At 41.6% G+C, this 24672-nt stretch overlaps 1 protein-coding gene across 7 annotated transcripts in view; it reads right to left on the bottom strand.

Annotated features, from left to right (window-relative positions):
- Positions 1-16975, bottom strand: part of PDLIM5 (PDZ and LIM domain 5) — a 177020-nt gene extending 160045 nt beyond the window's left edge. The window contains exons 1-3 of one of the 7 annotated variants that reach the window (XM_054990104.1): positions 16615-16975; positions 14580-14677; positions 10225-10360 (exon numbers count right to left, since the gene is read on the bottom strand). In XM_054990104.1, coding sequence (XP_054846079.1) covers positions 10225-10320 — 96 coding nt within the window. In that variant the 5' untranslated portion in view covers positions 10321-10360; positions 14580-14677; positions 16615-16975. The remainder of the gene's footprint in view (positions 1-10224; positions 10361-14579; positions 14678-16614) is intronic. The other 6 variants (XM_054990103.1, XM_054990102.1, XM_054990105.1 and 3 more) reach the window with 6 other exon arrangements.
- Between the last annotated feature and the right edge of the window lie 7697 nt (positions 16976-24672).

The raw sequence follows: 24672 nt of genomic DNA, 5'->3' as shown, positions 1-24672 counted from the left end.
TCTTACCTCAACTTGACTGTCACGGCTTCCCAGCAATTTCCCAGAAGAATTCAATCTCAGAGGTTTGAAATCCAACATATACTGTACTAATTTTTTTACAGAGCACAGGAAACTACCATAAACTACTAACAGCCTATGGATTTTTGTGTACATTAGGGAAGAGCTGCCAAACACGATAGAAAATGGGAAAGACCAATTCCCTCTTCCCTCATCTGTAACTAACAGAGAACAAAGAGGCTGTGTAAGCCAAGAAAACATATGTTTAAGAGATATTTGGTTTGCATGTAAAGTGTTTGTTTTAGCACTTAGCCATAACATGCATGGAGCGTTATGTAATAAGAGTCATGGACACTTGCAGAGCTAAATTCACATTCATGAATGATCTAAAAAATGAGAACCAGGGCAGACGCAAGATGTGCATAAAATACAGTACTGTTCATGACTGTGACGCTTAACACAGATGGTGAGACTTCACAGAGATTCTGAAACAGAGACTTCATTAAAAACAGCAAATGGAATACATATTGCTCAACTTTGAGGAGAATTTCCAAAGACAGTTTCCCAAATTTTGCTTCTTTATTACCCTAGGAAAATACTTCAGGCTGGATGGTGTCACTGCGGATAGTCTCCAGAGCTTTTAAGTATATTGTGATTAGAGATGGGCACGAACCAAAATACGAACCAAAATTAAGCACAAACCAGGCAGGCCAGCTCGTGGTTCGCGAACTGCGGTTCATCAGATCCCATTTCTGACAAACTGCCACAAACTTTAGGCTTGTTCGTTTTTTGGTTTGTGACTGCAGACAGCCTGGTGCCAATCAGTTTCCTAGGCAACAGGGGATGGACTTCCTGCAGACTTTCTGCTGGCCCGGAAGTGACCTTCTGCTGGCCCAGAAGTGATGGTTTTCTGGCCCAGATGTGACATTTTTACGAACCAAACGAACCGGTTCGTTTATGAAAGTTCGTGGTTCGTGAAATTTGACGAACCACGATCCACATGGTACAGTTTTTTTCCAGTTCATGCCCATCTCTAATTGTGATGTAAAAGTTATAAAGATAATATCCAATAAACATGGAAAATGGGAGAACGTGGTGGTATGACCACTTGGGCTCTTCTCACTCTTCAGCATATGAGAATCGGTTTATTTGCTTCCATGGTTCAGAGCACATTTGTTTCAGAGATATGAAGAATCAGTACTTAAGCAGCTAGGTACAGGTATCCTGAATTCAGACAGAAGAGAAGTGTTTGGGTTGGAGAGGGGAAAGTTTTCTATAATGCAAGTAGATCCAGAGAAGTTAGCCGTGTTAGTCTGTAATAGCAAAATAGTAAAGAGTCCAGTAGCACCTTTAAGACTAACCAACTTTACTGTAACATAAGCTTTCGAGAACTACAGTTCTCTTCGTCAGATGCATCTGACGAAGAGAACTGTGGTTCTCAAAAGCTTATGCTACAGTAAAGTTGGTTAGTTTTAAAGGTGCTCCTGGACTCTTTACTATAATGCAAGTGACAGTGGTAATTGTGGGGAGGGGGGCCTAATTCAGAGCACAAATTAGTACAGAACACACATACACTATCAGTAGAGTGTGACCCACTCAGCAGCCAATGATAGGCTCAATACATCATCCTTGTAGAGTTAAATTTGTACCTAGAATAAAATTCTCAAGGCATCAATGAAGTCAAGATACAGCAGACAATAAACAGAAAGACATCTGTGGATTCCAGCCCAAAATAATTTACATCTTACAGCATGAACCCATTTAAGGCCTAATGGATGAAAAAGTTTTGCTACATTCCTAAAGTTCAGAAGCCAACTATGAATAACATTTTATTTGGTCAAGGAAATACCAATTTTACCACTATTTAAAGCAAACAAAAGATAATTTTCTGTCATGCGCTTCCTTATATGGACAGTAGGGTAATGCAAAGCTTGTTCTTTCAAGAAGAAGAAAAATACAACCCCATATATCTTGTGGCACTCTACCAAGAAAAACAAACAAACCTTTCAGCACGACATCTCTCCTCACAATGCATTTAAAGATAACCATCAGCAAATGAATAATGAGAAAGGCAATTTCACTAAAAATAGCAGGGGAGAAAAAGCGGTGGGGACGCTGACAAGAACAGTCAGCCCTCTGGGCTTAAAACAGAGAAAGAAAACTAAGTCTCATTCTTTTCTATTTGCATTAACAGGAATATTCTGTTATACAAACCTTGCTCAAAGGATAATTCCGGATATTTCACAACTAGCCATATGGTGGAGCGGTGTTTCTTTGTTAAAAGCTGTCATTTTGAAATGAATAAATGGGAAGTGTGTTATACAAGTGGTTGGAAACAATTGATTAGGATCTCATGCTACATCTTGTACTCTAGCACATATAACAAAATGCATGGTAGAAAGATGCGTTAAAGTAATTGCTCCTGCCTGAAGACAGATGGATGCTACAATCAGGAACAGACTTGGAATCCACTTAGCTGCAATTTAAATGGAACAGCAAGCAATAATTGCAAAAGAACAGCCTATACCAGACAAGATTCAGACGGATTCAGAAAATGTAAGGCAAAATGTAGCTCAAGAATCAGCTGTTATCTACAAAATTCTCTTCTCCCCTCAAATAACTGATTTTGGAAAGGAAACGAAGGAAATATGCCTCATTTATTGTTTCCCTCCCTTTTCCCAAAGCCCGTTCCTCAACTTCTGTCTAGCATGAATAGACCAGTGCAGGATGGAGAGATTTATGTTTTTACAGACATATATAGTGTTTAGCATGACAAGAAAAACTGAGACAGCTATTCATTAAAAACTGATAATGCTAGCCCCTATTGCACGCGCACACCCCTTGGAATTATTCCTCTAATTTTCAAATTGAGAACAGAGGTTCAGGCTACAAACCTAAAAAGAGTTACACCCTTTTGTAATCAATGAGCTTAGAAGGGAGAAACTCTCCTTAGGACTGTACTATAAAAGATCTGCCCAAAGCAATGACTCTAGTTCAAGCCCAATTCTATCTACAGATTTGCACTTTAAAGTTCAAGTAACATTTACACAGTTGTTTTTTGCAAATGGCATTTCAGTACAAGATCTATTTGCAATATAAACTGCAGAGTTTTAGAACCCTACAACATGACAACATGTGTTAACATGTTAAAAACTGTAACTATAATTTCTTATATAGAACAGATCACCATTTTCTCCCAATGACGTAAAAAAACTCAATTAATTCTGAAGTCAATTTGTTTGTTCTAAAATTCTTAAAATGACCAGCAGTAAGTTTATCATCAAAAATATATGCATTCTGGAAAGCAAGATGGTCACTAACCTAGCAACTAATTGATCTGCAGACGTTCTCCGTATTTAGGCATTTAATCAAGCATAATCAGGGAATAAGCACCATTACCAAGCTGCAAGAAAACCAGTTTGCCTTGCGCTAGGGAATTTGAATACTTCTAATAAATGCTGGAAATGTAAGAAGCATGAGGGCTCCCTCTATCATATGTGGTGGTCGTGTGAGGTAGCCAGGCAGTACTGGGGGGAAATAATAAGAGAAATGAGTGAAATTTTACAATTTCAAATTAATAAGAACCCAGAACTCCTGCTACTGAACTTGGGAATGGAGGGAATTCCAGCCCAACACAGGACGTTGATATTTTATATGACAGCAGCAGCTAGACTTTTGTATGCGCAAAAATGGAAAGTACAAGAAGTGCCAACTATTGAAGATTGGACTTACAAATTGCTGTATATGGCTGAAATGGACAAGATGACAAGAAAATTGAGAGATCTGGACTCAGGGCAGTTCAACACAGACTGGGAGAAGCTGAAACAATACCTGGAGAAGAAATGGGAGGTGGGAGGAAAACTGTGGCAGTTTGAGAACTACTGAAGTATTGAAGTAGAGGGGGGAGACTTTACCGGGGGGAGAAGAGATAAATGTGAATTAATAAGCAGTCAGATTAATAGATTGACATATATATAGATATATATAGGTTAACAAACAGAACATAGAGAAAATAATTAATTATAAGGACTAAATATAAGGAGCGATTAACTAACAATATTTTCTTTTTTTTTCTGACAAGTTTTGTACCAAACTGAATGTCTGAAGATATAGATGGGTCAAATTGATTGACTACGTGAGGAGAGATATATAGAACTATTATAAAAAGATAGAATGAGTAATATATATAGAGAATAAGTCAAATTGTTTGATATAAACGAATGTATGATCTATATGGTTTATGATATATAGAAATACCTGAAATTGAAAAATTGGGATAAATTGTTTATCTAAGATGGAAACAAAGGCTTACAGTTTGGGCATATAATGTTAAAAATAGTTAAGGATGTACTGCTTAGAATAATGGAGAAAATATATTTGTTTTAGATAGAGGAAGCTAATAAAAGTAAGGGAAAGGGGACAAAGGGTTGGAAAGCTGTTGGAAGTCAACAAAAAGGGGGGGGGAGGGAGGGGGTTAGAGATGAAAAAATTGGGGAAAATTGAATGTAAATGTGGAAATAATGGATTCTAACCCAATAAAAATTTTTCAAAAAAAAAAAAAAAAAGAAAACCAGTTTGCCAAGACGCCAAATTTTTTTAGCTTTCAAGAAAAAGGGAACTGGTCTATTCAGCCATCGATTACTACTTTCTCTGCTCAATTACTAATGATTACATATGCCTCCCTTTCATATTAGAATCCGTCCTAGTCACTTCTGGGTGTTGTCACTGCACAGGCGCAAGACCATGCGTGTATGCTTCGCAGCAGGCCAATTTGGGCCCCAAATGGGCCCAATTCAGCCTGTTTAGGGGCCAAATTGGCCCACTGTGAAGCGCAGGAGCACTCTCAGGGCAGCACAACGATGTCACTCCTGGGCAGTAACATAATCATGCCGCTCCGGAAGCCCATTCCCATGCCTCCCCCCCCACCCCGGCTGGCCAGGTGAATAGTGGAGGGGAGCAGAGAGCGGGGAAATCCCCTGCTCTCAACAGGGGACTGGTAAACCTACTTTTTCCCCTAACTCACAATGAAAAGGCAGGGATTGGAGGGAGCAGAGGGGGGAATGCTTGGCTATATGGAGTTTGACTGTAAAATCCTTCTTGCAACTGACATCACATATTGCTGGAGAAATTAAAGCAATGACTAGGAGGGGCAGCCCTGAATAGCATTCAAACAATTAAGATCCTCTACTGGCAAAGAGAGAATATTTCATGTTTATATTTTGACCCCAACTATCAAAGCTCCACTAGGATAGTACTTGTATAGTGCAGTAGTTAGAGCACTGGACTAGGCCTGAGGAGATACAAGCTCAAACCCACACTTGTCATAAAACTCCCCGGGGGGGGGCTGTTTCTCATGCATTTTCTCACAGCTACCATGCAGGGCTGTTGTTACGATGAAACAGGAAAGGGAAATGTACTAAATAAACAAGTAACCAAGAACGATGTTGCTTACATTTCTAGATTTATACCAGATCGGTTTAGTCTAGATCAGGGTTTCCCAACATGGTGTCCATGGGCACAATTATGCCTGCCAACACCTTCTGTAGTGCCCGCTAAGTGTTTTTAGAAAATAGTTGGGGCCTTGTGAGGCTTTTGCAAAGCGTGGCTTCAGATTCACCATTGAAGAATTGATTGGTTGTGCAGATCTTTAAAAACATTGCTTTGGGCAGAAACTGCTTCCACAACACCAAAATCTTCATCTCGTGACTGAAGGTAAACCATAACAGCCATTTTGTGGCTGGCTCTGCCTCCTGCAGCAACCATTTTGTGACAGCCATTTTGTTGCTGAGCACCACCACACTGTGTCAGAACCCCAAATGTGCCTGCAGGCTCAAAAATGTTGGGAAGCCCTGGTCCAGATAGTTACAAATCAGTCACCTATTGATTCAGTACTTGCAATAAGGTTTTTATGCCCAGCACCAACAATCCAAACTCTAAGAAATGGCAAACATCAAGACCCGATTAATGTTCACATAAACTGACCAAGCAACTGGAGACACAGGAAATTCATGGCTCTTTGATATCAACCTTTATGCCTCCTTACACTGGAGTCACAAACATACCTGCAGAACATCGTATAGTCTGCTACAATTTCCAACTTTGATCCCTTGGCTCCTTATTGCTTTTAAATCCCTTTTCTTAGTTCTCTATCCTACAACTTTCTGATTCCTTAACTCTTCCATCTCATGGATCTCTCCAGGGCTTTTTTTCTGGAAAAAGAGGTGGTGGAACTCAGGACCTCACAATGACGTCACTTTGGGTCAGCTGGAACAAGGGGGAGTTTTTAAAAGTTTAATTCACCCTAGGCAAAAATGGTCACATGGCTGGTGGCCCCGCCCCCAATCTCCAGACAGAGGGGAGTTTAGATTGCCCCCCGGCCGCTGAGGTTAGATTGCCGAGCGGCACGGAGGGCAATCTAAATCCCCCTCTGTCTGGAGATCAGGGGGTGGGCCCACTGGCCAAGTGACCATTTTCAAGAGGTGCCAGAACTGTTCCACCGCATTCCAGCTGTTAAAAAGCCCTGGATCTCTCCAACCCACCACAAGCAAGACCCTTTTTGGGGGGTTGAAAAAACAAATTGCTACAACAACCATGAGAACAGAACTTGCACATATTTTCATAAAGTTATATAACATGCAATTAGCATAGATCAAAGTCTTTTGCTGCTTTTCTGACTTCAAAAGCAACACTCCACTAGTCTGAGCTTATTTCACCCTGAGCATAAAACCTAAAAATCATTCTTTCCATTTCCATCAAAAGCAACACAGATGAACTTAATAAAAGAAGCATTCTTTAAGTACCCATTCTTCATGACTTGTACATGTATAAATAAATGCTCTTACTAAAAATAAACCCATTAGAAGCTAATTTTCTATGTCGGCAACTATTTAAAAATTGCTGTTCGAAAGAGTTTGAAAAATAGCAGTGCCATGATGCCAGCTGCCAATACAAAGGTCTATATAAATAACTCAGAGCCTAGAATGAATTGCACGCATGACTGCCCCAAACCCAGAAGGGTCAAAACAGACAGCAGGGCCTTTGAAAGGACACACAAACAGCTCTGCTCCTTTGTTAACATATTTCTTTATCAGGGTTTAATTAGCTAGCACATCTTATACTGGAAAGAGAAGAATGTTGTGTTGAACACACTGTTCTGATGTACCAGCAACACAACATACCGCCCTTCTATTATCAAAGATTGAGGTGCATACCAGAATGAAGTACCCTAATTGAAGACTAAAATCAAGCCATACAAAGCCAAAATATTGCACAGTTAATCCCATCTAAGGTGGGACAACAACAAGTGGATGTTCACGTGTGTGTTTTTAATTCTGTAAGCAATATTAAAATTAGTCTTAAATAAAAGCATAATCCCCTTCCTGCATATCCCATGATGTCTCAGTGGTACACTAGATGACTAGCACCCAGGAAATCCCAGGTTCAGCCCCTCCCAATTTTCTCGGATGAAAGGACTTGTAGAAGATGTTTCTCTGTCTAAGAGCCTTGAAGAACTGCTCCCAGTCGGACAGTCGTAAGCTATATGAGCCAGTATATGTATAGTACACTAATAATGGGAAAGAATCAATCATATATACTCCAGAGTATTTGCATGACGAAAGTTCCCAATGGACCAGTTCTTGAAATTAAGCTTTTAAAAGTAAATGTACAGTAACCATACTACTATGTGAAAGTGCTAAGAAACTCTTTCAGGAGATAATTCAGCTGGAACAGAAGGTATAGGGAAGGTTTGAACAATTCAGTCCCTCATTTATTCTAGGATCCTTGCCATGGGCTATTAAGAATAATTTTTTGCTAGTTTCAGTACATTTAAAAACTTTATTTAAATGTTTCAAACAATACATACGAGTTGGTAAAATATTCCAAATGACCATTGTATAAAATATTTAAACAAATTTTCCTATCTCTGTAAATCCTTTTGAGAAAAACAAAAACCCAATCAAAGCAGAATAAAACACAGATATCATCCTAAATTTATTTGTAAGAATAAGTAAGTCACACAGGACAGATTAACATTTACTGCAAAACAGATATGCATTCTTCCGTTCAGAGTTGTTAAGATGTATGTCATGCATTCTTATCAGTTTATAAATAAAAATGAAAGTTTCCTTGAACATGTTATCTATTATGAGATTGTAATACCCTTCTACTACTCCAAAGCATCATACAAAACAAGCATTGCATAAAAAACCCAAGAGAAAAATTGATCTAGGATGTTAGTGTACCTGACATCTTTCAAAGCAGTGCTTTTAGCATTGTTTGCTGATCCAGGATTCGGTTTCGTTTTCTCGGCCATGTTGGACGCTCCTCTCCGCAGGTCCGGGAGGAAGCACCCGAGCAGCCTGACCGGGTGGCTGACCTGCAAAGGTTAGCCCCCAAGACTCCCAGTGAGGGTGTCAGGGTCCGGAGCGCGACGGGAAGAACCCCCTGAAATCGATGCGGGGGGTAAATTGCCCGTTTGCTCCTATGGAATTTAAAGGATCTGGTGTTGGAACTTTTGGCGATACCCGCGAAGGCAACTAAAGAAGAGTTAAAAAGCGCCATTTTGGAAGTCCGTCGGGCTTCTTCAAAATATGCAACGAAGCGTCAGCTGCCGCGCGAGATTATTATTGACTTTTCATCTAAGAAGATCCGGGACACCATCCTATATAATTCATACAATGCGGATTTGGACTTTCTGGGCAATAAGGTCAAGATATTGAAGGACGTTCCATTTTTAGCTCGGAAAAGAAGATTTAAATATAAAAGGTTTGCAGCTCTTCTGAGGAAACGTGAAATAAAGTACAAATGGTTATTTCCGGAAGGTATTTGGTTTAGCTACAAAGATCAAGCTCACAAGATAACATCAGAAGATCAGCTAAGGGACTTTGTGTGTAAACACCAAGATTTTCAGCAAGAAGAAGAGGATTTCAAGCCTGAAGGGGGAGGGGAGGAGGGAATGAGTACAGTGACTGTAGCTGTTCAGAGAGAATTGCAACCGAGACCCAGAGGGGGGAAGAAGTCCTAATCCTGATTGTAGTTTGTATTTTATAAGATCTACCAATCTAATAGCATTTTACAAAGTTCTAATGTTAAATAATTGCAGTATGAAGGGAATGCATTACTTGTAGATGTAGTGTTTGTGTTGTAATGTGTTGTTTCTTCCCCTTTTCCCTGTTCCCACTTTTTCCCTTTTGTAGTACTAGTAATTAAAAAATAAAAAACTTTCAAAAAAAAAGCATCGTTGGCTGGTCCCTCGTTTTGTCTTTTTAAACTGTTCTTTGCTGTCTTTTCTCCGTTTCTCCATTTCCTTTGTTTGTGCCACCCTTTCCTCCTACAGTATCAGGAAGCATCTTTATGTTGTCTGACCCCACCGTACATGCTACTGGGCTGTTAAACCAGCCCTTCTGTAAGGTACAGACTTTATGAAATGAAATGCGTTGGAGAGAAGTAGCCACAGGAAATTATTCTCCAGAGGTCTCGAGGTTGTCTTTCCAGAAGGTACGCCTGGTTCCCCTTATCCCAGGTAACAGAGCATTTCTCTAGTCAGTAACACGTTTTTCCCCAAGAGCTAGCTTGAAAAGGGGCACAGACCCAGACGGGAGAGCTGCCACTGCCACACTGAATTTGTGCCAGAACCTGGCTGCTGCTGACCTTCACAGTATACACTGGCATAGTTTAGACATAAAACTAGAGGGCAGGGGGAATAATTACATCTGTATTTGTGCAATTTATAGTCTCCCATTATATCCAAACCAGAAAACTTTTGCTTTTCATCCAAACCAGGATCAGATCACAGTTTGACTGCAGCTGAAGACATTAAGCTCATGGTTTGAGAGGACAGCGTAAGTACAGTGTGTTTTCACAGAGTGAAAAAGCCACTGACATTACATCTGAACCATGCCAAGGATTATAATCTGCTTTACTCCATCACACTTCGTCTTAGATTCACATCTGTAGAAAACATACCATCAAAATATACAACTAGTCCTTCTCATTTTTGAATTTTGTTCATCTTAAATGTTTGCTGTCTTAAAAACTGAAGCTTCAAAACGAATCAAAATGAAAACTCTACTTGTTCTCTTATAAAACAAGCCTCCAAATTGCTTATGACAAAATACATGTTTCTGCATTCAACAAGCAGATCATGTTACTGAAATTCTCTCCGGCTTCAGGTAACAATTATGCACCAGACTTCTGCATAAGGATTGAAAAGGCAGACTTGCTTACCCGAGAGATCGTCAGAGGCATATTGAAGTCTTTGCCACCTTGAAGTCTGAAACCCCACGGGGCTGGACCCACCAAAGAAACACTGTAGTTGTTCATGACGTTTGATGATCAAGGTCTAATTCCAGATAGTGAATATCTGTAAGAGAGGTTTAAAGATTAAAGAATACTGGATATTGAAATAATACTGAAAGAACATTCACAAATACCATAGTGACTTTTAAAAAAAGATATTTAAACTCCACTTTTCTGCCCAATGGGGACTTAAAGTGCCTTACACTGTTCTACATTTTGTCTTCACAACCATTGCCCCAAGAGTTAGGTTAGGCTGAAAGAGTGATTGTACCATGATGACCACTCAGCAAGCTTCCATAGCAGAGAGGGGAATCAAACCTGGGTCTCCCAGATCCTAGTCTGACACTGTATCTACTACATTCGCTGTGTATATCACAGCGATAACGATTTAGCCCATGTTCAGATGTCAACCCTATCCTTCAAGTTACTTGAGTGGAAACTGCTTCACTGTTCTAGACGGGCCAACAGGTCTTAAAGAAATCTCGTTGTTTTTTGCAGCTTTGAAATTCTCTTGGTCTCTTCCTAGGCAGATGGTGTTTGTACTATTAGTGCTTTTTGCCAGATTGGGATGATCCTTCAAACAGTGCCTCTGTGTGAAGGTCAATATTTGACTACCATGCATGCCTTGTTAATCCCTTGTTCAGATTACTATAATGCGCTGAGGGACTGCTTTTGAACACTTTTTCAGAAGCTGTCCTTAGTGTGTGATGGACGGTTACTGCGAACATTTTATGGCAGTAACAGAAAGGCCATACAGGTTATTAATTAACTTCTGGCACAACTCAGAGTAATGGATTTGACCTTTTGAAAGTCTGAAAGGTCTTGGATCAGAGCAACTTTCATAATATTACTTTCCTATCAGCCTTCTTGCTCACCGGAGGCCAGAAGCATCCACCAACCCTTAGGGGAGAAGTTTACAATTTCTACACCTTTCTTAGAAACAAAATCCATGTAAATATTTCGGTTGGCCCTAATAAAAGGTACTCCGTGATTTTTGTTTTGTTTTTTTGCTTGAGCCAATAATTTGTTACATTTTTAAAAAAAAAAACATTTTCCTTGCACCATGTGAAGCAAGAATCTGACTTGTCTCCTCCAAATCATGCCAGAACCATCACATACGATGGCAGGTGCTACCAATGCCAAATACAATTTGTGACCTCCTCTTTTTACCTCCTAGGGAGTCAGCAAGACCTTCTCATTGTCTTGAGCTTATAATGGGTACTAATTTTTTTTTGTTGATTTTTAGGCTGTTTCTTCTTTTATTTATTTTTTAAAATCTGCTAATATTCCATTTGTTTGTACGATACACTGAGCACCGACTGGGAAACAAAGAGAATAAGTAGAATATGTGAGCTGGAAAACTAGTTTCAAATGTGTGGCACTGGAAGCAGTTAAAGAACAGACCTATATTCTGAAAGAAGTTTTATTTCACAGCTGCAAACCACACTTTAAGCTGTCTTATACTGAATCAGATCATAGATCCGTCAAGGTCAGTACGGACTACTCCACCTGGCAACAGTTCTCCAGGTCTTTCACATCACCTACTACCTCGTCCTTTTAAGCGGAGATACCGAGGACTGAATCTGGGACCTTCTGCATGAAAGCAGAGGCTCTTCTGCTGAGCCACAGCCCCTCCCAACCAATACTGGTTGGTAAGTGCAGGGCTTTTTTTCAGGGGGAACGCGGGGGAACGGAGTTCCAGAACCTCTTGAAAATGGTCACATGGCTGGTGGCCCCGCCCCCTGATCTCCAGACAGAGGGGAGTTGAGATTGCCCTCCACGCCGCTCAGTGGCGCGGAGAGCAATCTCAACTCCCCTCTGTTTGGAGATCAGGGGGCAGGGCCCCCACCCATGTGACCACTTTCTCTGAGGGCAACCCACTGAGTTTCACTACCTCTTTCCCCAGAAAAAAAGCCCTGGGTAAGTGTATGTTGACAGGGAGCTTTGGCCGTCCCGGCACTCTAACAAATTTACCTCTACAGTAATTGTTTTGAAAACATCTTCCTTGTTACAGTCACACTTTACTTTTTAAATTATTATTATTTTATTTATACTTTTAGGTGGTTCACAAAACAGCTTTACGCTTCTCATCAAAAAGACTTGTGTGTGAATTCTGATCAGGTCAGGTTCTGAAGAGACGTTCCAGAGCTCAGGCCTGGCACAAATTAAGTCCTCAGAGGATCTACCCCACTAGCTCCTCATCCTTTTCCAAAACACCTAGCATTTGCCCAACGTAGAAGGGCACCAAAACAACTGCCCACTCAGTGCTTCAAGTTACAGCTGTTCCATTCGCCAAGATGCAGAAATAACCAAGACTTCCAAGGAGGCCTTTTAGCAGTCATGGTTTCCAAAATGGATGCCACTCACTGTTTGCAATACAGCCATGTCAGACTAAATCAAATATTTTATGGCATTTCCTGATAAATCTCAGGGAAGAAGAATCATTGACTGGAAAATTTGGATGGCATCTGAGCACAGATGTGAAAATATTTTTATTACCTATATTAAGCAACCTTCACCTATTTTGTCAGTGATGTAATTGTACACTGCCCCCACTATTTAATTAGTGTCCTAGACTCAGGTTATACCATCTATCAAGATAACATTCAAACTTGCTTATACAAACACAATATATATACATATAAAAACAGATAATATATACATACAGAGAACAACGCTAAGCAGTCATGCATTTTTAATCACTGGCTTCCTTGTCAATTAAAACAATTAAATTTCTGCTGTTCTTTGAATTTCTTTACTGCAAGCTAATATAAATACTGATATCAGGAAATTCACTATAAGACACCATTAACACCCCCCACCCATCCTGTTATATAAGTGATAAAGAAATCCATGCCTAGGAATTCTTAGTGGGGGAGAAATAAAGGAAAATTAGTTGATGACTTTGGATTAAGTAACACCTGTGTATGTATACTACAGCAAGAAAAATTTCTCTAAGTAGAGGTTAAGTTTTCTAATTAATGCAATCCAAGATTTCTTCTGGGAATATTTACCCAAGACACACCAAGTGGCAATTTATTAGTCACTAAAATATTACGTAATGCAAACCAACCATCTGCAACTGAAATGTTTCTGCATGAAATCTAAGGCACATTTTAAGAAGTGAAATACATTTTCCATTTTTAATCACTTTAGGGGAGGAAGGAGATTGGTCAGCGTCAAAGATTACTGTTTCAGCGTCACCTCAGATATGATATTGTAATATTGCCTAAATAGAAACTGGCTTCTATTTTTATACATTTGGAATGACCAAGAGGCTGCGCAAACTGTAAAATAAAACCAAAGCATGTTCTGGAAAGATCCTGAAGTTAGATAATATTTAAGGTGGAACCTTCAACCAAGCAAAAAAGTTTGCATTTAATAATTTTGGGTAGGTTAGACACATGAGCCCTAAACTTGGGAAGCAGATATGTAGCAAACGTTTGCAGTCAAGCTACAATACTACAGCAAGTACTTTGGGCTCAGCTTTGGTCACAAAGCCAAACTGAAGTTCTGTATCCTTATTAATTACAGCCATTAAAGCATGGGTCTCAAACTTCATCCTCGAAAGTTTTTCTGAAAAGAAGGGAGAGAAATTGTCGAAGGCTTTCACGGCCGGAGAACGATGGTTGTTGGGGGTTTTCCGGGCTGTATTGCCGTGGTCTTGGCATTGTAGTTCCTGACCTACATCTTTTCCACACTGTGACACTGAGAGATCTCTGTCTTTTGGTGCTACACCTCTGAAGATGCCAGCCACAGCTGCTGGCGAAACGTCAGGAACTACAATGCCAAGACCACGGCAATACAGCCCGGAAAACCCCCAACAACCAAGGGAGAGAAACTCGCTCATCTCAAAGCTCCATATGAACATTTTGTCCCTTTCTCTCCCCATACACACTTGAGCCAGCAGCATGCAATGGCTGTCATATCTAAACTCTTTTAGGTCACCTCCCATAAGGATTGCATTTGGTGGGGAGGGGGGTTGCTTCTGGAAGAACAGAAGACTTCCATTTCACTGGGAGCCATATGGCCAAATCAGAAAGACAGCAGGCACAGAGCTTCAGTCTTCATGAACTGCTGTTCACAACCACGCAAAAGATGCCAGCTTTCCAATTTAAGAGCTACCAGGTTGAAATAATGTATATCTATACAAATTAAGGATGTAACGTTTTGTAAATTCCATAACATGTATCATTGCTTGGACAGCTTAAACCTTTCCAGATCAATGAAAGGTATTCTGGATCAATTCACGGAGTACAACGACCATCTTTATTTCAACTCACACTAGTGCTTGAAATCTGGAATGTGTATTTTCTTCCTAGCTTTAAAGATGCTCACTTTGACAAGTTGTCTCTTAAGAAAATCCTGGTCAGACTTGGATCTGAGAAACCCAAGGGTCAAAACAAACATTTGATTAACTAGTTTAACCCATGGTCATACTTCAAGAACATATCTCCCCCTCCCCCAAACACACTTAGAGGAAAATATATGGAAAGTGTTATGGTGGAATAAAGAATCCACGAGTGTTTTGGTTAAGAGAAGTTAGGAATCCGGCATCATTTTGGTACATGTTTTAGACAAATTTTTAAAGAGATTTCTCATTTGGACTCTCTTTTCTATCTTTGTTAGTTACAAATTCTAGAGTGGTAGCCAAAAGAACTGCACATACAATATTGAATGCCTGAAGGCAGTAATATACTTTTAAAAAAATGAAATTCACATGGATTTCTCATTTCCCCTTCAGAAAGAATTCAGTGCATACTTTACCCTATAAATCAACCTGAAAGAGGAGAAGTAAATGACTTAAAAGAAACTTAATTACTTGGTCACTGCACTATGCAACACTTTCCAAAAATTTAAAATGTGTTGCTGCACATTAAAAGCATAAAGCTTGGGTACAACCACAGAAGTTGCATAGTTAGCCCAATCTGTATTATGAAATAGAGAAATGGAAGTGTGCCATAATCAGAAGCAGTGCAACTTTGAACTGGATTCTGTACATTCCTATCAATTAATTATGGGGTAGAAAAGACCTCCTTTAACAGGTAAGCTACGCTCCAATAACCATTTTTTAAAAAACTTTTTGTTATCTACCTGGTTACAAAAGTCCCAACAAGGAGGAGGAAGCAGGGCTACTCAAGCCATCCCTCACCCTTCACCCTGCCCCGCCTAGCTCAGTTATGAACTTCCCCTGTCAACACTTTTCTCTTCCCCATTCTGTTTATAACTACATATTTGCACAAACTTGAAATCCTGCTTAAATTGGGGGGGGGGATAACGGAGACAGAGAAAAGCTCCACCAGAAATCAGCACACTGGCTTCTGGCACCAATCAAAAAGTAAAGTCTGCTCCCATCTTGTCAACTTTTCTGTCCCTTTTTCAGAAGTCTTTTTTAAAAATTGGGGGCGGGGAGAGATAGCCGCACCCAGAGGTTTGAGGCAAAGCACATTTTCGAAATAAGCAATTTTTTCTCTTTAAAGCCTCAGCAAAAGGAAAGGAGGATTTGAGTCCAGTGGCACCTTTGAGACCAACAAGATTTTCAGGATAGGAGTTCCTGAGAATCAAAGCTCCCTTCTTCAGATAAAGGGAGCAGTGGAGTTCCCTGAGTTTATATCCCCAGAGGATATTTAAAAAGAGATGATTCACCACAGAAGTATTCAGTTCTGCTTGTGAGGACTTCGAGGTGCTCTGGGGCTGATTTCATCCCCCCCTCAGCTCTCTGCCCCCTTCCCCTAGAGCCAGTCAGCCCCACACCTTTATTTCTTTCAGGTGGGTAACTGTCTTGGTCTGCTAAAGAACAACAGGATTTGAGTCCAGTTGCACCTCAGAGAACAAGATTTTTGGTGTATAAGCTTTTAGGAGTCAAAGCTCCCTTCCTCAGACACAGGGAGGAGTGGAGAACCCTGCACCTTTATATTCCAGTCAAGAGGCAGGATAGAAAGGCTTCTGACTGGGATATTAAGGCTCCACTTCCCCCCGTACCTGAAGAAGAGAGTTCTGACTCCGGAAAGCTCAGATCTTGACAATCCTGCTGGCCTCCGAGGCGCCCCTGGACTCAAATCCCGCTGCCTTCTTTGCGCGTCTCTCCACTCGCTCGGTCGCTCCCTTTCCCTCTTCCCCACCCGCCCTTGAACTCTAAGGCGAATTTCGCCGGCGCCCCTGGGGACTGGAGGAGCATGCGCCCTCCCTGCAAGGTGCTGCGCGGCACGTCGCCTTCCCCCGAGCCCTCTGGCCGCCAGGTGTTGCGCCCCCGCCCTCGACTCGCCAAGCGCCTTCATGCGCAGCCTTGGCGGGGGTGGCCCTCCGCTCCCCTCTCACCGGCGCTCGTCCTGCTTCCCTCTTCGCCCCCTTCTCCCAGTGTCCCTCGGCTCACCTCCGAAGCGGCCGGCTGCCAGAGACGCGCCGTTCGAAGCGCACGGCACCGAGGACGCGCGGGCGCTCCCACACAGCTGGCTCGCCTGTGAGCGCCAACGCCGAGGCGCAGAACCGGCTCGAGTTGCGGGCACTTCCGCCCCTTTTCTCTTCGCTCCTCCCCTCGCCCGGCCTGGGAAGCGCCGGCCTGCGGAGGGGAGGAGGGAAGCTCTGAGGCGCGCGCGGCGGAGGGGCTCCAGGGAGGAAGCCCCCTCGCCTCAAGTCGAAAACCTGGGGCGGGACTCTCGCGGCTTACTCAGGAGTAAAGCCCGCTGCATGACCCACAGGACTTTCCCCCCAGGAAGGAACAGCGGAGGGAAGCCGAGCTGGTTTGTTGCAGCCGAAGCTGCAGCAGAGCCTTGTGGCGTTTAAAACCGAAATTTATTCTGGGTAAATACAGTAGTAGTTGTGTCGGCCCATAAGGGAGCGCTCCTAAAAAGGTGCACGGTGTAGCTCGTTGCTTTCTTGAAATGCTGTCTCTTCTCCCCCCCCCACCCCTTTAAATAAACATGCGCACAAAGGCTGTGACAATTTAGTTAGAGCAGTGTTTCCCAACTTTTTTCCATAGAGGAACCCCTAAATAAATTTTTCAAATCCAGAGGAACTAGCGTTCCCACTGGGGAATCCACTGGGAAATCCAGAGGAACTAGCGTTCCCACTACCCCACTGAAGGCCTTCCTCTCCCCAAATCCTGTCTTCTCCAGGCTCAGCCCCCCAAAACCAGGAATTTCCCAACCTGGAGCTGGCAATCCTGTTAGGAACCCCCACTGATGAAAATGTTTGCAAGCCAGAAAAACCTGATGTTTGGGAGCAGAATTCAATCACTACTAAATTATCATCATTATAAGAAATCTTACTTGATTATATATAATTAGCCTGTTAGAAAAACGTGAAATATTTTTGTATTATCAATTTTTTTCAAATATCAAAATATCCAATCAAAATAAAATTCACATCCAAAGTCAATATAAGGCTTATTTTCGGTGTGTTGTTTGGACTTATTTTTGCACAAATGTTGGGTTTTTGGCCAATTTCTTGCAGAATTCTTGACGTCTGCAGAATTCCAGGGGGGGAAACACTGAGTTACAGTTTTGGATAGAATCTCTCCTCAGCCACGGAAGCTTCCTGGGTGATCTTGGACCAGTCACATTCCCTCAGCCTAATGTATCTCACAGGGTTGTTGTGAGGATAAACGAGAAGAGGAGAATAATGCTTTGCGTCCCCACTGGAGCCATAAATGAAGCGAGCAAAAAACCCCCAAGTTTTCAAATGCTAAAGTCTGTATCTTAAATTCATGAACTTTTTGGCCATGATAAATATGCTTGGTTTTAAAACTGCAGCAATTATAAAGGTGTTGCAACCAGGAAAAAGAGAGAGAAAGAGAAAATTAGGGCACAAAACAGCTCTAATAATATATTCAAGACCAGCTGATTAACCTCAGAGAGCTCAGTACATCAAAACTACAATCCTATTCTCACTTACTTTGGAGTAGGCTGCACTTAATTCCTAAGAAAACACACATTAACTGTATAGCTACAATCCTATGCACACGGTGGGTAGCTGTGTTAGTCTGTCTGTAGCAGTGGAAAAGAGCAAGAGCCCAGTAGCACCTATAAGACTAATAACAACATTAGTGGTAGGGTATGAGCTTTTGTGAGCCACAGCTATCTGAAGAAATGACCTGTGACTCATGAAAGCTCATACCCTACCACTAATTTTGTTAGTTTTATAGGTGCTATTGGACTCTTGCTCTTTTCCAATCCTATGCACAGTTATTTGGGAATAAACTACATTAAACTCAAATCACTGCAATTTAACCATGCTTAACTTTTGCAATCTAAGATTGTGCCCTTTGGTTATTTAATAATAAAGGTACAAAATCATTACAAGAATAAATCATATTTCAAAATATTTAGGAATTCAGATAGCAGCTATTTATATCACAGCACCAAACAAAGTTTGAGTCCAGCAGTTTTGGGCCAGACAAGATCTCTCTTTTTCCCCGGGCTTAACTGGAGCCAGTAGGAAGGGAATGGTCATGATTAGGAACGGGACCTTTGCCCATGGAGAGCATAATTTAATTTAAAAGCATGAAGGAAAAATTGGCAAACCCCCTCCTGTGCCATGGTTCTGATTCGGATCTTTGCCCTCCGCCACCCCTCCCCCGGTGACATATATTTAGCTTGGGAAAGCACGCAGGAGACCTGTTTGTAATCCAGTTGGGATAGTTTGTTTTCCTTTTCCAGCACCAGTGAAGACACAGCAACAGCTCTGCACACACAGCCTTCTCAGCTTTCCTGGGCTTTCCAACAATAACTTCTGGGCCAATGCCTGACATTTTGCTACCCAAACCATCTACCCCTCCTGCTGCCTTGAGTAGGTGGATCCAAGACAAGCTCCAGGGGCAGCACACCTTGTCCTTTCCTGCCCTGCTGGGATTTTATTCTGTGGGATTTACTTATCAGTAAAACTGCTTAGGTTCTTGCTGCACATGTTCAAACATATATTGAAAGTAGGTGGGTTGCACTCGTCCTGAACTGACCCAAAACAGATGCTTCCATTGACAAAGCATGGATTAATCGTGTCACAACATGTGGGGGAATGGCATTTTGGGGGGGATGTGAGAGGAGCCAGGAGGCAAGGTAGCGGCAATCTTGACTCTTGCCTGTGTGATGTTAGTGCATTGAGTGCATATATAAATTTGCCATATGCTGAGTCAGACCACTAGTCTATCAAGGAAAGTTAGCATTGTCTACTGTTACTGGAAGCAGGTCTCTGGGGTCTCAGGAAGAGGTATTTTGGACCACCCGATGCTTTTAACTATAAATGCCAGAGACTGGGGAACTTTCTGCATGCAAAGCAGATGCATTCAAATAGTTGCATTTGCACACACACACACACACATGCTTATATAAGTATGTCAAGGCTTTGTTATATCAATTGTTTACCTGAATCCAGTCACAGTCAGCTTGACACAGGACTCAGGTGACAGAAGTGAGAAGGGAGAAAAACAAGCGTTCCATAAACAGACCCAACTTACTGTTGAACAATTGTCTGTGGTGGTGGAAAGTGCCGTCAAGTCATAGCTGACTTATGGCGACCCCCCCCCCTTTGCTGGGGTTTTCAAGGCAAGAGACTCACAGAGGTGGTTTCCCATTGCCTGTCTCTGCAACCCTGGTCTTCATTTCAAGTCTCCTATCCAATTACTAAGCAAGACCCATCCCTGCTGAGTCTCTGAGATCTGATGAGATTGGGCTTGCCTGGGCTATCCACGTCAGGATAAATAATTATCTGGCCCTAAACTATAAACTAGGGATGGAGTAACAATATAATCTAGAAAGGCTGCCTTGCCCTGCTGTATATTACTAGTTGCCTAATTGTGTATTTTATTGAACACAAAGGAATTATTATTAACATGGTGCGTTTTTTCAAGACCTCCTCCTTCCAAACGTATTCTGGGTACAGACTGTGTTTGGAATCTGCAGGTTGAGGTCTTGTTTGACTAATTGCCATTTTAGGAAAAGTAACTTCTGTTTCTAGCGTGCTAGGTCATGTCAGCCTTTTATTACCACCCACAGTGATGTATGCATTGGCTGAATGAATGGAATTCATTGTCTTCTGTACCAGTCTGTTTTCAGCATATTGCTTCTGCACTTCAGATAGGGCTAGTGCACCACAGGCTCCACCACCACGAGTCTCTGTGGCTGACGGGAATCACCCAGGACCAGGATGGCTTGCAAAGTCCATGTAGGTGCTGATTCACAATGAGTGGAACAAGATATTTGCCTTCCCCTTAGTGGACTCTTCCATCTCTTTCAATCAAAGCCAGTCAGGAGTGCAGAAAACATCTGTCTGGGCATGTTGTACTTAGGGCTGATTCATAAAACTGCTGCTTGGTGAGCAATTTCATGAGCAGCAGCAGCTCATAAAGTGTAATTCTATGCTAGTTACTGATTTCACTTGGCTTAGACTGGAGTAACTCTGCATAGGATTGCACTGTTAGTGACTGAGAGTCTCTCTACGCAAGACATCTTACATGGGGATGCTCAAGTGACTTACTTTCTGTGTGGTCTTATGTTCAAGTGTGTATCCACAAAGGGAGAACAAGTGTAAGATCTTTCACTTGAGCATCCCTGTTTAAGAGTCTACACGAGACCTCTTACACAAGGTCGCTCAAGTATAGGGAGACACTATGTTAACCGGGAAGCATAATTTTAAAAGACAAGATAGAGCCAAAGGCTCTGTCAGTTTCACCTCTCTAGAGCTGGCAGAGATTGCTCCTCAGAGTGTTTGTTTATTTCATCTTCACCTCCCTAAGTGGAGGTGAAATTGACAGAGCTCTGTCAAGATAAAATTAACAAACCCTCTGAGGAGCGATCTCCACAGGCTCTGTCTATACAGAGGTCTTCGGATCTGTCTTTTTAAACTAGGCTTCCCAGCTAACATTGCGTCTTCCTACCCTTGAGCATCCTCGTGCAAGATGCCTCATGTAGAGAGAGTCTCTCAGAGCCAAGCTACAAGTGATGCCTGACACAGGTTGGACACTTGTCAGCTTCCCTCAAGTTTTGATGGGAAATGTAGGCATCCTGGTCTTGCAGCTGTAATGGAGAGCCGAGCTGTAAAACCAGGACGCCTACATTTCCCATCAAAACTTGAGGTAAGCTGACAAGTGTCCAACCTGTGTCAGGCGTCACTTGTAGCTTGGCTCTGAGATGTCTTGTGTAGAGAGAGAGTGAGTGGCATAATGATCAAGAATAACAAGTATGATAGGCAGAGCTGCTTGTGGACGCATATTGTTTTTCCACTTTCACTTTTTGTCAGCAATAGAGAGGATTGGCTAATGCATCTAGCCACCAGTCTACAATTGCTACAGTAACATGAGACAGCTGGTGTGGTATAGTGGTTAGTGTGATGGACTAGGATCTGGGAGACACAGGTTTGCAGGGTGATCTTGGGCCAGTAATATACTTTCAGCTTAGCCTACCTCACAGGGTTGTTGTGAGGATAAACTGGAAGAGAAGATAATGATGTAAGCTGCTTTTGGGGCCCAATGGGGGGAAATGCAGGGTATAAATAAAGTAAAATAAAATGAATGTGGAAGCAAGGAGAAATTAGAAAGTTCAAATGTGTGGTAGGGCAGAAGTTAACTCTTCCCATTAGCATCAGTTCTTTCCTACAACAGGCCACACACATGTACATGCACACATTACAAGCATGCATACACACACACCAGCTACTTTACTCCAGTCTGGGAACTCTACTGTAGCAAATACGGCCAGTGAGAATTTATGGAGAAAATAGATGAGGTACTAAAAGTGGAACCCTTCCACTCACCAATTCTCTCTGGCAGATACCCCCATTATAGGAGGTCAGAAGCACCATATCAGTCTTCATGTACTCCCATCCTTACTGACCAATCCTATATTAACCAACATGGAAACCTATTAATTTAACACATATGCATGTATTTGGTGCTTAGGTTCAATCTGTCATCTCTTTCTTACTAGTTCTTCATCCTCATATTTCTGAGACTCTGTGCCACCCAATGAACATGGATTAGATGTTCTTTCAAACTTTTCAAGGGAGACAGCCCCCTCATGGAATTGTATGGTGTTTTGTAAAAACAAATTTACAATTAACATGCACGTGTAACTCCATTTGGGTTACACATACTTCCAATTTGCCCTTTCTTTGGTGACTTGCACAAACAACTATACTTTATTTTTTCATAGTCCCCATTGTGAAGCGTACAAAAACAAGGAACAATTTGCCTTGGAACAGAAGAATTAAAATGGGTTGATGGTTGCTTGCCGGGTACATGCCCCATCTTCCATTCCACCCCAGGTACATAAGTTGGTTGTCATTGGCAAAGATTTCTTTCCAAATCAGTTCATTACAGGACAATTTTAAAGAACAACAAAATATTCAATTCAGCCAACATTACAGTGGGAAAGTGAAGCATATGGATGTATGTCTTCCCTTGGTTTAGTTTATTTACAGATTGCCTTTCAATAAAAAAAGTCCTTAACACAATAAATATTAATAAAAAAACAAAAATCAGGAAAAATTATTTTGTTAAAAAGTTTCTTAAAGCCTCTCCCTCTGACCTCCCCCCCCCATTTCTTCTTGTTCTAGTTCAATAAGGCCCTTGAAACCTTAGTTTAGAAGTGGTTAATTTGCTTTGACTTTCCAACTTTACAGGGTTTATAGTTTATGCAGAGTTGGAAAGAACAGTCAGCATAAAGAAAGCCATTAGGAAGAAGGACAAGTATAAAAGCCTCCAAGTGGATATCAAATACTAAGGACTGTGATAGGATACTTCTAACAGATCCATCTTTTGATATTACTGATGACGCTCATGAATATTGAACAATGGATTTGTCCTGGCTAGACTATTTTTCTCAACAAGGAGTTACATGCAAAAAGAGAGAAAGTACGCTAATCAATCATCCTCTTTCAAAGACTGAAGCCAAGTGCCTTAGTTTATTTCCATTGCCTTGACAACAGGGAGTAGGGTGTATGCTCCAAGCAGAGTACTTGCTTCATTTCTAAAGGGTGGATGCTCATTAGCCACTTAAAAGTGGAATGATTTTTTAGGACTTGCTCCTGAATTCTTCACACAAGTACATATGCCCTGATGACATTGTAAATCAGTATCAAAATCTTTCAGTTGATGGAAAAATATTTTCTATCTGGTATGTGTGCGTTTGTGTAGGGCCCTGACCTGTGGATACTTAAATTCAGAGATTTGAGTCATGAATCAACAATATAGATCTTCCTACACACCTGAAAAATGTCCCAGGTTTGCAGAAAAATATAATATCTTTACAAGAATACATTTGGGCTTTTAAAAAGCGCCAAAATGATAAAAAGAGCACCTGTAGTTTTAACCAGATGCCCTCAGGGACTATTGCTAGGCAGCCATAACAGTTTAGCCAGCATTCCTGGCTTAGTTTTTGTCAGTAAAAAGTGATAGAACTGAGATACTAAGGGGATTCCCCACAACCCAAGGTATAAATCATACCAATACATCAAAAATATCACAGATACAATGTAAATAATTATCTGTTTGAAATGTAACCTAAAGCCATGTGCAGAAATCTTCATGTGCCAAGTGCTTACAATAAATAACCTATATTCCACAACATATATGCTCATAGCATTTCAATAAATACCATAATATTAATAAATACATTAGTCAGTTACTGCTCAATAAATACTATAGCAAATGTAATCGTCCGTGGCCATTGAGTTCCAGGGCTATTTTGGCCTTTGAAGGAGAGAGGACTTGGGGCCAGGCTCAGAAGCAGCCACCAGGTGATTTGATACCACGTGACTTGCATGACTCACCCAAGCCTGGCTGCTTGTTACTGTTGAACAACACACACACCCCAAGCCAGTGTAGTATAGCGCCTAGAGTTTCAGAGTAGGATGTGGGAGCCCTTCTGCTGTGGAAGTTCACTGGGTGATTTTGAGGCAGTCACACACTCTCAGCCTATCCTAGCTCTCGGGATTGTTGTAAAGATAATATGGAGGCAAGGAGAATGGCGTATGTTGCTTTCTAGAGAAAGGCAGTATATAAATTAAGTAAATTAATAAATATAGATACACATTGGGTGGCAGATAAAAGATAAGTAGTGGGTTTGAAAGAGAGAAGGATGTAGGGAAAGGTGAGTATATGGAGGCTGCCAGGAAGAGGGAAAGAGGAAATAGTGTAGGGAAGGGTATACAAGGAAAAGTCCTTGCAGGTTCCCCACAATGCAACTGGGCAGCACCATGCAACTGGGCCATAGAGGAGAAGCTGCTGGAGTGTGTGTGGGAGGGGGGGGTGAAGACAGGGAAGCAGACATAGGTGGGAGGGAAGGAGGGAAAGAATCAGGGAAAAAGGGGGAGGCAATAGGGAGCAAGGAAGGGAAAGAGGACATGGTAGGGTGTCTGCACCTGTAAGCTGAGTTAAATGGTAGT

This window comes from Eublepharis macularius, chromosome 10 (genome assembly GCF_028583425.1).
Source record: "Eublepharis macularius isolate TG4126 chromosome 10, MPM_Emac_v1.0, whole genome shotgun sequence".
NCBI lineage: Eukaryota > Metazoa > Chordata > Lepidosauria > Squamata > Eublepharidae > Eublepharis > Eublepharis macularius.
The sequence above is the reverse complement of the archived record's forward strand: the minus strand, read 5'-3'. Positions and strand labels throughout refer to the sequence as shown.